General features: G+C 53.1%; 1 protein-coding gene across 4 annotated transcripts; it reads left to right on the top strand.

Moving 5' to 3' along the window:
• Positions 1-2,649: 2,649 nt before the first annotated feature.
• CBLC (Cbl proto-oncogene C) lies at positions 2,650-15,562 on the top strand. 4 transcript variants are annotated; one of them, XM_017671307.3, is made up of 12 exons: positions 2,650-3,205; positions 5,443-5,589; positions 5,785-5,941; positions 6,188-6,309; positions 7,457-7,594; positions 9,976-10,063; positions 10,666-10,797; positions 12,001-12,162; positions 12,461-12,535; positions 15,060-15,175; positions 15,299-15,373; positions 15,486-15,562. In XM_017671307.3, the coding sequence occupies exons 1-11, from the start codon at positions 2,853-2,855 to the stop codon at positions 15,306-15,308; spliced, it is 1,500 nt and encodes a 499-aa protein (XP_017526796.3). In that variant the 5' UTR covers positions 2,650-2,852; the 3' UTR covers positions 15,309-15,373; positions 15,486-15,562. The 4 variants fall into 4 exon arrangements, with proteins under 4 accessions (XP_017526796.3, XP_017526795.3, XP_036861365.2 ...); XM_017671306.3 differs by having other exon boundaries at positions 12,461-12,538; XM_037005470.2 differs by lacking the exon at positions 15,060-15,175.
• The last annotated feature ends 1,378 nt before the right edge of the window (positions 15,563-16,940 follow it).

Here is a 16,940-nt window from a genome sequence, read left to right as displayed (position 1 = left end):
GTTGATGGATATTTAAGGTTGTTTCCATAAATCTTTGTGTGCAGATATGTTTTTAATTCTCTGGGATAATTACCTAGGAGTGGATTTGCTTGGTCATATGGTATGTCGATGTTTAACCTTTTGAGGAATTACCAGACTGTTTTCCAAAGCAACTACACCATTTCACATTCCTACTGGCAGGGTATGAGGGTTGCAATTCCTCCACAGCCTCTCCAATACTTGCTGTTGTCTGTCTTTTCTATTATAGCTATCCTAGCAGATATGAAGTAGTATCCGCTGTGGTTTTGATTTGCATTTCTAATGACTAATGATGTTGAGTGTCTTTTCATATCATCCGTTGCTTTTGTATCCACTCTGCAACTATATGAACTCTTAACCCCATTGCTGTATTTGATTTAGGTTTTTAAAATGAATGCATTAAGGATATCATTAAGGCCCCAGTATATCTTCTCAGATGCCATCTTTTTCGTGCATCACAACCTGCATTTGGTGTCAGCATTACCCCCCATGTTTTCATACTATTATCACAAAAGGATGCCTCCCCAGATAATAAAGCATTGGTTCTGCAGGCTTTCAAATCTGGTATAAATGGCATGGTACTGTACTAATCTTTCTGCACTGGCGTTTTCTTTTTTCTTTTACCATTGTATTAGTTCCCTAGGGCTGCTGTAACAAAGACCCACAAACTGAGTAGCTTAAAGCAACAGAAATTTGTTTGCTCACAATTCTGGAGACAAGGAATCCAAAATCAAAATGCTAGCAGGGCTGTGCTCTCTCTGCAGGCGGTAGGGGAGGGTCCTTCCTCGCCTCTTCCTGGCTTCTGGTTTGCCAGCAATCCTTGGCATTCCTTGGCTTATAGATGCACCACTCTAACTGCTGGCTCCAACATCACATGGCTTTCTTCCCATGCGTCTACCTGTATCTGTGTCCAAATTTCCAATCATAGGGCCCACCCGAATTCAGTATGACTTCATCTTAACTTGGTTACACCTACAAGAACTCTATTTCTAAATAAGGTCACACACAGGTTCCAGTGGACATGAACCTGGGGGCGGGGCGCACTACTCAACCCAATACACTCTTCATTAAGTTTTTATGATTCATGCTATTGGTGTGTGTATATAGTTCATTCACTGAACTTGCCATGTGGGAATTTTGTGAGAGTGTACCACGATTTATTCATCCCTTACCTTAGTGATGGACACTTCCGTTTCCAGTTTTCTCCATTTCCGACAAAGCTGCAATTAACATCCCTGAACACGTCTCTCGGGGTTTGTTCGGACAGTGTTTCTCAAACAGCCCGCAAGATCCATTAGTGGGTTATGAAATCAATTTAGTGGGTTACAAACACGATTTTTCCTTTAATGAAATGGAATTAAATGGAAGATATTATAGCACATGCACATATTGGGGCAATTGTGGATTATCCTGTGAAATTCTTTCCTTTCAAGTGTATGATGTCCTGATGTGAACGGAAGTGTTCGCAAGCCACAGCTTTGAAGGGTGTAGCTGGCAACGGCCCGGCTCTGTCAAAGGCTTCATAAATGCTGCCAACGAATTTGTCCATTTACACCTCCACCAGATGCTTGTCAAAACTTTGCACAGTCAAAAATGTGAATTTTTGCCCAGTGGATTTTCATCCTATTTTCGGGAGGAAGAAACCGAGGCTCGGAGAGGGCTGGAACGCAAGGAGCTGGGAGAGCGACCCCGCCATCCTGACAGCAAAAACCGGGTCTCTGCTTGGTCTGAGATGGAACGTCGAAAATTCCACAAGGTAAGGATTCTCCGATTCTAAGAGGTAGAGGGTGGGGGCTGAGGAGGGGAGTAGGGGGCGATGGGAGGACCAACTCTTATCCTAAACCCTCTCCTCGCTTCTCCACCTCAACAGGTATTGGAGAATTCTGGTAGTTAACAGCTTGACGCACAGGCCCCGACAGAGAGCGAAGTGTTAGGTATTACTGTTATGCTCTGATTCGAAATTTTCTAAGTATGCATATTTGTGATAGATCCTAGCCAGGTCTCCTGGGACGTAGCCCTGGCTCCCAGGGGCGTGACCCGGGTGCCTTGGGGCGGAGGGACCGCCAGGCCCCCCAGCGCATCCCAGTGGTTGAGCAGGTTGAGGATCAACCACGCCGCTCCCGCCCTGCGCCACGCAGCTGTGTTCGGCCCATGCGTTCTTGGAAATTATCTTCCCACCTCCTTTGGCAATCTGGGTGCCTCCCCTGCAGCTGGATTCCCCGCAGGCCCCTGCCGTGATGGGGACCCAGGAATTATGTCGCCAAAGTCCTGCTTCCTCACACAGCCTCCTCCCAACCCCTGCTCCAAGGGGACCCAGGGGTCTGGTCACACTGCCTTTCCGGGGCAAAGGGATGGTACTAGCTCCCTGACCCTTCCAGAAAGTCCTGCTCTCCAGCCTTTAATCCTAAACCTTCAGCCACGACCCTGGAATGCCAAGTCCCAGCCCCACCTCCTTGCAGCGTCTCGCTACTTCCCAGTCCTGCCCCCGCCCCCAGTAAAACTCCCAGGTCTCCCTCAACCCCTCCTCCAAGGAGACCTAGGGACTCAGCCCTCAGCCCCGCCCAGCAGGGGCGCGGGCTTCCTACCTGCAGTTCTTCAAAAGTGTCCTCGTATCCCCACCCACCGAAGCCGCCCCATCCAGCTCGCCTTTGGGGATGACTTTCGTACCCCACCTCTAGGGAACTCAGGTGCCAGAGCCTCCAGCCCCCGTCCCCCTTGGAGACACAGGTAACTGCTGTGCCCTCCCCGGTTCCCCAGGGCCCGCCCCGATCCTGGGCCGGACGGAACCGCGCCTCTCCCCGCTGCACACGGCGTCCCGGGCACCCGAGGGACCCATGGCTGCGGCGGCGGCCCCGCGGGGGCGGCAGTGGGGAGAGCCCCGCGCGCTCGGCCGGGCGGTGAAGCTCCTGCAGCGCCTGGAAGAGCAATGCGGGGACCCCCGGCTCGCCTCGAGTCCCCCGTCGCTGCGGAACCTACTGCCCCGCACCGCGCTGCTGCTGCGCGAGGTGGCCCACGCCCGGCGGGCGGCCGGAGGAGGCGGCCCCGAAGGTCCCGGCGGGCCGACGGACTTTCTTTCCATCTACCTGGACAACCTAGAGGCCAAAAGCAAGCAGGTGGCGGCACTGCTGCCACCGCGGGGCCGAAGGTCTGTCAACGACGAGCTCTTCCGGGAGGGCACCACACTCAGGTGAGCTGACGTCCTTGCCCCAAAGGTGGGATTACCAGTGAGGTCCGGGTCATGCCTCCAGCCCCTCCTCCCCCAGACCCAGGGGTCCAGGCCCCCAGCCCCTCCTCCCTCAGACCCAGGGGTCCTGGTCTCACCCCGTTCTCCCTGAGGAAACCTGGAAAACTAGTCCACCCCATTTTTTCCTTCCTTGGGCACCTATGCCTCAGCCCCCCATTTCCCCTCATTTTTTCCCCCCAGCAGCTGGCTTCCCACTGCTTCACTCTCCCAGAGGCATTAGACACACACATCCTGGGCATGGGGGGACCCCAGGGAACTTCCAGCCTGAGAAGTGGGTTGACATCTGCAGAGCATGGGCCGCCTGCCTGGGGTACTCACAGGCCCCACTTGCTCTCTGGTTCCTGAGGCCCAGCTGGCTCAGGACCTGGGGCTTGTCTGTGGGCCTCTGCTTCTGGCCCTGAACTCTGGGCAGCGGGCTGCTGAGTGGCAGGGGCAGTGGAGGTTTGAGGCCTTGAGCGCAGAACATGGTGTGGACCAGAGGCTCTCAACCCCATAAAGTAAATATTTTGTAATTACTCCTTACATTCATCCTGAAATGAAATACATAGGTTAAATCACTAAGCTACCCGTAATTACTTTAAAAATCACTATATACAGCCCAAGCTGTATTATAAGGGAATGATAAAAGGAATGTTCTTCATGATAAAATTATCTATACTTCAAATGAAAGCATTAAGGTACAGCTACAATTATTCTGGAAGGCAGGATCAACTAGTCAGACACTCGTACTTCCATGGAGAACTATTAAGTTGCCAAATAGTCTTCCCTCCATATATAGGACAGTTGAATTCCTGTAAAATTTAGTATAAATTTAAAATTTGCAAATTGAGTTCTTGGCTTATTATAAGTGAATTTCTACATTCACAAATGTCTGATGGGACATTGGAAAGTTGAGTGGGATATGGGCACATTTTGCTGGAGGCAGTTGTTCTCCACAGCCTCACCTCCCCACCCTAATCACTATGTCAAGTAAATTTCCGGAAGCTTCTTAAAGGCTGGTATAACCCCACTGAGAATCACTGTTCTAGAAACTCGGATTCTTAGGCACTCAGTGTCTGAGTGGGTGTTCAGAGTCATGGGGGTCCTAGCAACTCTCTGAAGGAGATTCTAGACCAGCACTTTTCACTAAAATCTGCCGCAAGCCGCATAACATAGTTTTTCATTTTCTAGTAGACATATTACAAAAAAATTTTTTTAAACTGAAATGAATTTTAATAATTTTTTAACTCACTGTATCCAGAATATTATCATCTCAATTTATAGTCAATATAAAACAACGATTAATGAGTTAGTCCGCTCTTTTCTTTCTTCATCTTTTGCCCTAAGTTTCCAAAATCTGGAGTGTATTTCACATTTTGAGCACATCAGTTTGGACCAGCCACATGTGGATAATGGCTACATATTAGACTCTGGCAAGGGGGTTGCTTAGAAACTGTGAGGAGTGATCCTAAAAAAGGTTCGGGAACCCTACAGACCTGGCTCAAAGAGATTATGAACACACAACAGTAAGAACAATAATAATGATTATCATGTACTCGGTGCCGACTGCATGCCGGGTGTGCTAGACGTTTTGTGTGCCCATAAGACATGTAGGAATCCTCCTAACTTCCCTTGTGAGGCAGGGGCCGTACTTATCCTGTACTTATGCCCATTTCACAGTTGAGGAAACTGAGGCACATAGGGGGGATAAAAGGAACTTGCCAAAAATCACACAGCTCAGTGTCAAAGCTACTGTTTGCCGCTGCCACGTCCTGATCAGTATCCCAGGGAGGCAGCCAGCAGGTGAAAGCAGGGGTCCATCACCCAGTGAGGCTAAAACCAAGAAGAGGCTCCAGCATGACTTGCACACAGACCACCCTGAATGCCCTCAGCCCCAGTGGGCCGCACCTCTGACTAGGTGCAGCTTCTCCTCCAGCCCCATGGGCTGCAGGTGGAGGCTGGGATTTGTTTGCTGGAGAATGACATGGGTTTCAGGCAGCACCTCCCTTTCCTTCACAGATGAGGAGACCGAGGTCCTAAGAGGGGAGGCAACAGGGAGTCTTGGAATTGACTTTTGCCCTCCCCTGATAGTTAGAGAGAGTCTGGGGGTCCGGTGCCTGTGGGTATTATTCCCAGCAGCCGGTGGAGGTGTCAGTGAGAGCCCCAAGGCCCAGCCCTATTCTCAGAGCCCATCCCCCTAGGCGACAGCTGGCCAAGCTGGCCCTCATCTTCAGTCACATGCATGCGGAGCTGGGCGCTCTCTTCCCCGAGGGAAGGTACTGCGGACACACCTACCAGCTCACCAAGGCCCCGGCCCATACCTTCTGGAGGGAGCACTGTGGAGCCAGGTGAGTGAGGACTGCCCCTGGAATCCCTCAGCTCTCAAACCTCATCTTGTTCCTGCCCAGGGACCCAAGAGGCCGGGCCCCCAGTCCCTCCTCCTCAGACCCTGGATTCCTGGCTTCAGCTGCCCCTTCCTAGAGGTCTTGCCATTCTGGTCTTGCCAGGGGCCTCAGCTGTGTCCCCCCCACCCCCTCCCACAGGTGTGTGCTGCCCTGGGCAGAGTTTGAGTCACTCTTGTGCACCTGCCACCCCGTGGAGACAGGCCTCACAGCCATGGCCTTGCGCTCCACCATCAACCTCACCTGCAGTGGCCACGTGTCCATCTTCGAGTTTGACATCTTCACCAGGCTCTTCCAGGTCAGGGAAGGCCAAGGCTGGAAGCTCAGACTCTTGGCTCCGCAGGGAAGGAGAGGTTGGAAACCTGGTTTCCTGGGTCTGAGGAGGGTGGGGCTGGGGTCTCAGGCTCATGGATCCTGGGAGAGGAAGGGTCTGGGATCTTCTGTGTCAAAGATTTCTGAGGCCTACCATGAGTGTGAGCCAAATGGCTGGGTTTGTAAGCTGCTTCCTCGGACTCTCACTGACTCCAGCACTGTGCCACTCCAGCCATGGCCAACCCTCCTCAAGAACTGGCAGCTCCTGGCAGTCAACCACCCGGGTTACATGGCCTTCCTCACATACGACGAGGTCCAAGTGCGTCTGCAGGCCCTCAGAGACAAGCCAGGCAGGTAGGGGCCAGGCCTCAGGAGGAGGAGGCTGCCAGGTGATCGGGCCTGGAGCCTGGGCTGGGCGGTGGTGGAAGCCTAGACATCCTTCAGAGAGTAAGGGCTGAAGGGCTCAGGTGCCTGGGGCCCCAGAGCGCTACAGACTCAGAGTTAGGAAGCTGAGTAGCCCCTGCCAGCCCAACTCATCCAGCTGGGACCTTCTGGACCTTCCCCCAATCCAGCAGCTAAAGGGACAATACCCGGTGTGGTGGGGACCTGCCAGGAAAAGGTCTGTTTCTGACAGATCAGAGTCCATGCTGTAGCATCTATTAAATATTTTTAATATGACCCCATGCATACCTGCTGGGGCAGGAGAATGGAAACCAGACATCCCCCTTAAATTATTTCACACTAGGAGTTTTGAGCTGTTGGGGACTCCCTGAAGGCTAAGAATTGAAGGACTGGGCTACTACCTAGAACATCAAGGGGTTAGGGAAGAAAAGGTCAGATTTGTGAGTCTTTGCAGGGCTGAGGTGCAGGACCCCCAGTGAGATGAGTGTGTTAGTACTCTTCCTGTTACAACTCAGACTGGTTTAAAGGAAAAGAAAAAGGGACAAATTAATTCCCATAATTGAGAAGACCAGGCATGGGGTTTCAGGCACAGCTGGATCCAGGTGCTCACATGCTATTGTCAGGAATCAGTTTCTGTTCATCCCCCATGTCTGCTTTCCTTGTGTTAGCTTCATTCTCAGACATGGTTTCTCCTCATGATGACAAATGGTTTCTAAAAGCCCCAGCTAAATACCTTATTGGCTTAGCAACCTCTGTAGAAGTAGGTACCCTCCTTCTGATACCTCCAGTATCAGTGGAAGTCCCAGGGCTGACTTCTGTCCACTATGGTCAGAGTCCTGAAATGAACTGATTGGCCAAGCCAGAATCAACTTTGTCTAAACCCCAGTAAAGGAGGAGGAGAAGCTGAACAAGTATAAACAATGTCCTCTGTAGTGGCACACAGGGGTCTGCCCCTTCATTGCCTAAAAAGTGGGAAGCTGCGTTATAAGGGGGCAAGAAGTTAATCACCTGAATCCCCAACAGGATGGTGGGCTGGGAGGTCCCAAGAGGGATGGTGGTGACCACTCCCTCACCCCATCCTACCTACCTCTTCCTCCAGCTACATATTCCGGCCCAGCTGCACTCGCCTGGGGCAGTGGGCCATTGGATACGTGAGCTCAGATGGCAGCATCCTACAGACCATCCCTCTCAACAAACCCCTCTTCAAGGCACTCCTGGAAGGACAGAAGGATGGCTTGTGAGTTGCCATCCTGGCAGGGGGAGGGTGTCAGCAGAATGTACACCAAAAGGAGGTGCATGTTGAGCACTGCTCAAGACACATGGGTGGGCACAGAGTTCCCAGAGCCGGGGTCAGTTTGCAATACTATCGTGTTCCAGCAGGTGGCAGACAAGCATCTTGAGGAAGGGACACACTTCTAGTTCGCACAGAGCCAGCATGGTGGGGTGTGTGGGGAGTCGGTGGAACCCTGGTGGCTCCATTCATTGTGATTGTGCTCAAGGGCTTTTGCTTCTAGATATCTACATCTTGTTCTAGAATCTAGACTGTTAAAGCAGCAAAAGAACTGGGCAAACGTCTGGGCCTGCGTTTTCACCGTGTAACCTTGGCTATCCCAGGGCCCCTCTTTCAGAAGCCACCTTGGGTAGGAGGGGAAGGGAAAAAAAAGCCAGGTGAGGCTCCCAAGTCTCAGCCCAGACCTGAACCAGAACCTTCCTATCAGTCATATTGATATGGCATAATATATGAGATATGAGATACGAGATGATATACAATAGAGATAGAAAGGTAAGAAATAGCTATGCACTCAATTCTTATTATTCATGGTAGTTCTGTAAAGTCACTGCAAACACTGAATTAGTGGAGACTGAGCCCTTGCTCCAAGGGGAAATACAGGTTTAGGCTCCTGCAAGACTCCAGTCACATTTTTATCAACCACTCACTACACAATAACCTTTATGTGTGTTTCTGTTTTCAGACACCTTATTTAGTACATTTCGTTTATTGACGCTGAAGTCTACCCAACAGCTGAATTCATGCCTGAATGCAGTTTATCTAACACACACGTTTTCTCTGTAAGGCTCATCACAGCCCTCTTGCACTTAGGGAACACCAGACAGCACCCAGCACTGCTTCATTTAACACAGTGAAGTCACCAACAGAAAGCATAAAAATACAAAAACCGTGGCACTAAACAGACTGAAAAGGACACTTGTTTACAGTAAGAGGAGCTGAAACAGGAGGGCTAAGTGCTGCCTCCTTCAACCTCAGCTGGAAACATGCCCATCAGGCGACTCACCTATTTTGCCACTTAGATGGTGGGAATGACCACAGAAAGGCCGCAAGTATTGATTTTGGAGTTACAGGTACATTTTCTCAAGGGGATGAATTTGCAAAGACAGAATCCACAAATAATGAAGATCTATTGTATACACTCTCATAGCCCTATTTGACTACTGGGACACAGCAAGGCAGAGCCACTTGCCCAGGTCACACAACTGCTGAGCTAACAAGCCAGGATTTGAAGCCAGGCAGCCAGAGTCAGCATACGGGCACTCACCCACCATAATGTCCTGAATTCCAGGTCAGATTTCATTGGAGGAGAGGATTCCAGGGTTTAAATAAGTGCAAACACCATCCATCTGGTTCACATACCCCCTGCCTGACGTACACACATGCACGTGCACACCACCATTATACAGATGGGAAATCATGGCCTGGAGAGAGGGGATGGGACACCACGCTCTTTCTACCACACAGCAAGGGGGCCGTCTGGGTCTAAGGTCAATTGTAGCGTACATGGCGTGGAGGTGGGGTGTGGCCCATTTTATCAGCACTGCCTTATTCAATCTCTCCACCAGTTTTTGCCTTGGGCTTGATTATGTCTCTTTCACAGAAAGGAAAACCGAGGCCAGACAGGTAGAGTTGCCCAGGCCAGGTCACACCGAGTGTCTGTGGGAGAGCTGCAGCCAGGCCCAGGCCCAGCAGCCAGGCCAAGCCACCAGCCTCAGGGACTTGCAACCCCACTGTTGGTCTGAGGGTGCAGTTGTAGCCTGGGTGGTTGACCCAGAAGGTGCAGGGCCCTCTTCTTGGCTGCCCTGGAGCCCAGGGCTTAGACCCAGCCCCAGCCTGGTTCTGCATCCTTCCAGGCTTCCGTGTGTAGCTGTGGGCAGTTAGCTGAGCCTCTGTCCCCACCTGCGCAGCAAGAAGCAGTGTCAGTGATCTGAGGAGGCCTGCTAGCCCTGCTTAGGGTTTGGTCACTCAGCAACCTGTGACTCTAAGGTGCTCTTGCAGTCAGGCCTGAGAACTCAAGGATGGGGGATGCTCTGGGAGTCAAAGCCTGCGTTTTGATCAGTTTCCTCATTCTTGTTCCTCTGATCTGTGTTCCAGAGCTTGAGTCAGTTAGGTTTAGTGTGTCCTTTGGGGGTGTTGTGAGCAGGCATCTTGCCCTGGAAAGTCCCAATTTGAGATGAGGAAAGAGAAAATGTCCTCAAGCCAGAAATGGTTTTGGGGCAAATGCTCACCAGAATCTCTGGCCCCAGGAAGGGGCTGGGGAGTCCCTGTCAGTCCAGGCTAGGGGGTCCTGAAAGGTTCCCTCGGTCCCCTCTCTCCCCTTCACCCAGGTACCTCTACCCAGATGGAAAGAATTACAACCCAGACCTGACTGAACTCTGCCACACGGAACCCTATCAGCGCATCCAAGTGTCGGAGGTGAGTCCCAGGCTGTGCCTGCCTGCCCATCACCCGCCCTTTTGCATTGGCTCCAGAATTCCCTCCCACGGAGTCAGGCCTGGCGTCCCAGAGGCTTTGATTTCTGTGCTGGCTTGGTGGCCGTGTGATGTGCAGTAAATCATTTGGCCTCTCTGGGCCTCTGTCCTCCTTATTCCTCCTGGGTTTTTATGGGGATCAAACCAGGAACCAATACTGCTGAGGTCATCAGAACAGCGAAGGAATGCATGTGAGCGTACAGCTCTTAGTCTTCACAGCCACTCTGTGAGGGAGAGAGATGACAAAGGATTTTCTTAGCATAAGTATATCCCACAATATTTGGGATATACTTACACCTAAAATTTTATTCATCATTTATCTGAAAATCAAGCGTAACAGGGCATCCTGAATTCTCAGTGTCTAAGTCTGGCAACCTCAAGTGTAGACCCCAGAGAAGAAGCCTCATGACACAGGATACATATAGGAGGTGGCTGAGCACACACCCTTGAACTTGCAAGGATTTGGGGCTGACACAGAGGTTTGGGACTTCTGTCCTGTGGCCCAACCTGTATCCCTGCCACCCTCCCCACCTTCTCGCCTGCCAGGAGCAGCTGCAGCTGTACTGGGCCATGGACTCCACATTCGAGCTCTGCAAGATCTGTGCAGAGAGCAATAAGGATGTAAAGATTGAGCCGTGTGGGCATCTGCTCTGTAGCCGCTGCCTGGCTGCCTGGCAGGTGGGTCCGTCCTGCCCTGCCTTGCTGCCCCATCTCCCCTTCTCTATGCTAAATGCCCCTAGAGGATCTCCCAGAGGCCTTATCAATCAGATGGAGAAACTGAAGCCCAGGGAGAGCAGAGGTCTGCTCAGGGCCACTCAGGGGCGAGGACTGGGAGCCCACCTCGATGCCTGCACCCCTGTCTCATCTGGCTCTGCACCTGTCTCCTGGGCTCCTTCTCCAGCTGCATTGTTAGTGGAAAGGGCCCCTTCCTTCCTTCACTGGGTGTCCTGGAGCCAGTAGCTTCCCCTCTCTGAGCCTTAGCCTCCTTCTCTGGAGAATGCAGCTGATGGGAGACACCTCCCAAGGGCCATAGTGAGGATCCTAGCCCACGAAGCCCCTGGGAAAAGGGAGCTGTTGCCCCGTATAGTGTAGGTGCCTGAATTTAGTTTTCTGATTGTAATGTAAGGGTTTGACATTAAGCTTTTGATCGTGGAGGCACCCACTTGAAAGATGCCGATCTTGAATACACATGTCACCACGTGGATGACAGCGACCTGATAAGGAACCAGACTGCCCCCACCCGTGAGGTTCCCCGTAAGAAAGCCCTGAGTAGCCTAGAAAGTGGCCCAGCTTTTCCCTTCCTGCTCCCAAATTTCTGCTGTTATGCTTTAAATTTGCCAATGAACAGTGAGCCCAAAAGCCAAGGCCCCCCGCACAGCTCCTAATAAAGGCAGAGACCCCGCCTCCACCTCCCTCTACCTGGGACCTCGCTGTGCGGTCCGAGGCGTTCAGAGAACCCTCCTGGACCTCTGAGCAATAGGCCTCGTTCTTCACAGTTCCCTGATGGCTGTTGCTGAGGTGTGTCCTGCGATCATAATAAGAACCACAAGGGCCAGTCCAGCCAAAGCACTGGCCCAGGTGTGGGGGGGAATGGCCATGGGGCTCACCCCAGTTTACACGGTCCAGGCAAGTGTCCCAGGCCTTCCCGGCCAACAGCACCGCTGTGGATGGCTCAGACCCACATGACCCCCTGGCCCCACCGGCCCCCACCGGTACACCCCTCCTGGCCCCTGCCTCCCGTCCTGCCCCTCCCTCCCCAGCCCTTCCTGACTCCTCCCTCTCTCTCCATTTCCCGCCCTCTGGCTGTTGGAGATAAAGGCTCTTATAGTCCCTAGGGGTGTAGTGGAAACAAACCCTGGCCATTTCCCTCCCCACCCCCAGCACTCCAACAGCCAGACCTGCCCCTTCTGCCGATGTGAGATCAGGGGCCAAGAGACCGTAAGTATCCATCAATTCCAAGAGAGGCCAGCGGAAGGCAGGGCTACTGCCGAGGACCCAGGGGACAGCAGTGACCAGGAAGATGGGGAGGAGGAGCTGGAGCAGGTGAGCAGGGCCAGGCAGAAGCTGGAACTGGAATTCCTGGGTCTGAGGAAGAGGGAGGCTGGGAGCTGGACTCTTGGTTCTGGGGGAGAAGGGGCTGGTGACTGGATTCTGGGGTCCCCAGAGGTCTGGGGCTATGGCTTCTTCCAGTTGTAACCCTCCCGAGGGTTAGGATTTGTCTTACTTTCATCATATCTCCAAAGTCTAGAACAGTGCCTGAATGCTAGGACGCCAAGCAGGAGGACACGTAGGGAAGAGGATAACAGCAGCTTATACGCCCTCCCCGCCTCTGTCTCCCTAGGTGGTGGCCTCAGCTCCCCCACTGCCCTCTCAGCTGGATCTGTCCCCCAGGAGTCCCAGAAGAGAAGGTCAGAAGGTGGTGAGTCAGGGGCTGGTCTGAGGTGGGCAGGGGGGTCTCCTTCCGCCCCAGGGTACCTCAGTGTGGCACCAGGCTGCTCATACTTTACGCCCATTTACAGGGTGCTCTGCCATCCGGTAGCTCTGCCACCTCTTGACCTCCCCACTTGCTCTCTTCCTTCCTCAGTTCCCCCTTCCTGGCTTTCCAGCTCTCCTTCTGGGATCCCAGGCATGTCCTACCCCCAGGCCTTTGCACCAGCTGTTCCCTCTGCCTGGATCTCCTTTCCCCAGGCTTGCTTTCTCATCCTGTCCTCAGGGAGGCCTTCCCTGACTGCTCTCTTTTATTGAAAATAGCTCCAAGCTCCCACCATGCTGATTTCCAATCCTTTCCACCACCTGGCCGACTGTACAGTTGCTGTTTTCTGTCACCATTAGCAGGTTGTAACCCTCCCAAAGTCAGGACTGTGTCTTTTTCTCCATTGTATCTCCCGAATCTAGAACAGTGCCTGACACATAGTAAGGGCTCAATATATAGGTGTTAAATGAATAAACTGAAGTCTTCCCAATGGCCCTATAAAGTCAAAAATGTTTCCTTCCTCATTTTTCAGAGGAAAAAATCTCAGATTGGTGACCATCAAAACCACACATCCTGAAAGAAGAGAAACATGGTGCTGGGGATCTGGGCCATAGAGACCCCAAAATCTTCTGCTTACTTTCTAAGCAAGCCCCAGCCTTGCTTTCTTCTCCCTGTGCCCATCTCCCTCCCACCCCAGGATTTCCTGAGACCCTGGCCCTCTGGGGAGGGGCGGGTCTCTGTTGGCATCTCAGGCTGAGTACACACAAGATTCGATCAATACCAGGCCATCTTCAAACAAACAGGTCAGGAAGTCCGGGAACATTATTCGACCACAGCAAACAAGAGAGCCAGCAGGAAAGGGGGGGGTGCAGTGATACCAGCCAGGGAAGCTAAAAACAGATCCCGACCTGCAGCCAAAAGCAAATGGAAACATTAGGAGGCACTCAGCGGGCTCCCTGAGGACCACGAGGGGACACGGCCGGAAAGGCAGGCTGCCTCGGTCACGTGGTCGCACTCTCTCCTAGGCTGTGCCCTCCGCCTGGCTTGCCCTTTCCCCTTCTCCCCAAACCCTGACTCAAATTCCAGTCAACTCCTACTCCTTCGTTCTTCAAAACATACTGCAGGAGAGCCGGCCCTGGGAGCTACTTCCCAGCAGGGCACCGTCACAATGAGGAGAGTTAGCGTGTGCCTCACTCTTGCTAATATGCCTGGTACTGCTGTTTAATGTATTTATTTAGTTGTCCTGACAACACAGTGAAGTAGGTACCGGTCTGATCTCTTATTATATAAAGAGGGGGACACTGAGGCTCCATGACCTGGAGGTCACCCAGCTCAAAGGTGAGAAAGACAGGACAGGAACCCAGGCCCCTGGCTCCAGACTCCAGCGTCCTTCCCCCACCCCTGGGACCTTGACTCCCTTGTCTGTAAAATGGGTGTGATGCCAGTTCCTGCCGCAGGGGGCTGCTGTGAGCACTAGGCGAACAGGGCTGTGTCACTGCCCTCGTGATTGATTTATGATGCCTCCACACTGCTGTTCACCATCTGAGAAACCCACCGTTACGGGGGCTACACTGCCACCCAGCAGTGCCCTGGCATCTCCCTGGCCACCGGGGCCTCTCCCGTCCTCAGCATCTTCATGTGGAAAATGGGACGAGTCCGGTGTGGTTCCATGGGTTTTGGTGAAGTCAGCAAGACTGTGTGTCTGTAACCTGAGCCACCCCTCCCTCACCTCCCAGAACCCCCTCTAGCTCCCCAGGGCTCTAAGAACTCAAGCTAACATCCTCTCCATGGCACCAAGGCTTGGGGATCTGGCCACCTACCTCTGACCTACTGCCGCCTCCCCCACCACCAAAACTCCTTTCCAGCACTTACTGGTTGTAGCAGGCCAGTAAGCCCACCACCCACCTCAGGGCCTCTGCCTGCAGCACTGAACTCAGGCTTTTGTTCAGTCTCCCACCTTCCAGAGGCCTTACCCAGCCAGTGTCCCCCCCACCATGCCTATTTCAGTTCTCGGAAGGACACCTACCCACTCCGGGAAATGTCCATGTTCATATGCTGATTACTCACCGTAAGCCTCTTGCTCAGCAGATCATCAGCTCCGTGAGAACAGAGATTTTTGTCTGTCTGGTTCATGGCTGTCTCTGAACTCAGAGCCTAGAACAGTACCTGGTACACTGTAGATACTCAGGGAGCGTTTGTGGGATGGATGGAAGGATGGGTGGACGGATGGATGGATAGGTGGGTGGATAGGTGTGTGGGTGTGTGGATGGATGGATGGATGGGTGAGTGGATAGACAAATAAATGAAAACTTCCTACTCAAGCCAGAGGTGCTTGGGGAAAACCAGCATGGACGAGGGGCAAGACTATCCTACTGCCCCACCACTGTGTAACCAACCCCCTCTGGGCCTATGAAATGAAGCAGAGCTACAGTTCAGCAGAGACATTTCTAAATCTCGTTCCCTCCAGGCATCTCTGGCCCTCCCCAGACTCCGGGTCCCTATTACCTTGCCGACAATTAGGATTGTGGCCTCAGTCCCCTGGGAAATCACCTCCAGTCCCAAGGCCAGGGAGAGAGCCACAGAGTAAGTGGACAGGGCAGCTGCGGTCCAGGACTCCCGGGGCTGAGGGAAGAGGGGCTGAGCGATGGAAGTGAACCACTGGTCCTAGGAAATCAACAGCCCCTCCTCAAACTCCCTCCATTGCAGAAACTCCTAAAGAGAAAATCACCCCTCCTGCTGCCCCTGTATGGCCCCTGATCACTGCCCAGGCCTGGAGGCCAGGTGAGGACACCCCACCCCACCCCTGGCCCAGTTTCCCTCCTGTGGCCTGGTCCTGCCCTCCCCACCCACCTGATGTGATACTGTCTAACCCACCTCTTTTATTGCCTCACAGGGCACGAAGATGTGCTGCTAAAGGGCGACCCAGGGGCTGGAGGGGTTTGTGAAGCAGAAATAAAACTGCCAAGCCTGGTCTGTCCTCCGGTGCGTGCAGGAAGTGCGGCGGCCACCAGGGGGCACTGTGGTAGGGGAGGGCGGTCCCTGAGGCCGGATCCCCACCTGATTAACCCAGGGTTTCTGGCACGGAGACCAGAGAGGGGAACCCACCTCCACAGACCCAGGAATCCAGGCCCGCAGCTCCCGTTTCCCTTAGACTCAGGAGTCTGCACCCCCAGTCTCCTCTTCCCAGGAGCCAGGAGTCTGCACCCCCAGCCTCTTAGTAGGATCCAGGAGTCTGCACCCCGAGGTTCTCTCTCAGACTGGAGTCCAGAGTCCCAGGTTCTCAGAGATTCAGACAGATGGCCCCCTTGCCCCATCGTGGCCAAAAATTATCTCTGGACCCAGACGCAGATATCCAAATTCTAAGTCCCTAGTCAAAAAGACGCCACATTTCTTAGACTTACGTGCCCCTATCTTGCCTCCTGTTCTTATCCCCCTCTCTCCGCCCTGGGATCCTTCTCCCAGAGTAACAGTGGCATCCAGCCCAATTCAAGCTGAGGAAGTGTCTCCTCACCTTGTCACTAATCTTGGAGGGACCCGTGCCTCCCACCACTGCAGATTAAGCCAATCCCCATCCCTTGTGCCCAGCCCCAGGCTAGGCAGGGCTGGACATGTAGCACTAGTCACTGTCCTGGGGCTCACAGTCCAGTGGGGGAGGCAGACCTGTCCCTGGACAGTGATGACTCAGAGTGGGCAGCTGACCAAGCCTGGGAGGTCAGGGGTCGGAGGGGGGGCTTCTGGGAGGAGGGCACATCCACACCGAGACTAGACAAATGAGGAAAAGGTATCCCTGTGTAAACAGAGCATGGGAGCATCACAGATCAGTTCCAAGCAGCAGAAGCTGCCTCTGGGGCAGAAAGAGAATTTATTGAGAGGACTTGGAATCACTCAGAGAATGATGGAGAGAACAAGGATCAGAAAGCTAGCAGAAACACCAGCAGCTGGCCTCTCCAACCATGCTGCAGCCAGCATCACGCCACAGAGCCAGTCTGATGAGGATATGCTGGTGCCCTGATGGCCACTGGACACAGTTATCTCACTGCCTCTGCTGCCCCAGAAGTGGGCTGGAGCAGCTTGTCTCACTGGCTGTCACCTGGGACAAATCACACCACAACTAAGTGGAAAACAACAATCACACTATCGCTCACAGTTGCTGTGGGTCAGTATTTGTGGGAGGGCTTGGTTAGAAAGTTCTGTCTCAGGGTGCAATCACATGGTACATCAAGTGGAGCTGCCTTGCACATGGCAGCTGGGAGCTAGACAGGCATCTCTCTGCCATCTCAGACCTCTGCACAGGGCCTCCAAGCTTGCTAGTTTGGGCTTCCCTACAGTATGGCTGCTTCAGGGTAGT

This window comes from Manis javanica, chromosome 17 (genome assembly GCF_040802235.1).
Source record: "Manis javanica isolate MJ-LG chromosome 17, MJ_LKY, whole genome shotgun sequence".
In the NCBI taxonomy this organism is placed as follows: Eukaryota; Metazoa; Chordata; class Mammalia; order Pholidota; family Manidae; genus Manis; species Manis javanica.
This window is presented reverse-complemented; position numbering and strand designations above follow the sequence as displayed.

Bases quoted from the DNA above. Each gene is read 5' to 3' on its own strand.
- CBLC (XM_017671306.3), top strand. From the start codon at position 2,853: ATGGCTGCGGCGGCGGCCCCGCGGGGGCGGCAGTGGGGAGAGCCCCGC. The intron at 3,206-5,442 runs GTGAGCTGACGT...CCATCCCCCTAG, and splicing joins CGGGAGGGCACCACACTCAG to GCGACAGCTGGCCAAGCTGG. The intron at 12,539-15,059 runs GTGAGTCAGGGG...CGTTCCCTCCAG, and splicing joins GAAGAGAAGGTCAGAAGGTG to GCATCTCTGGCCCTCCCCAG.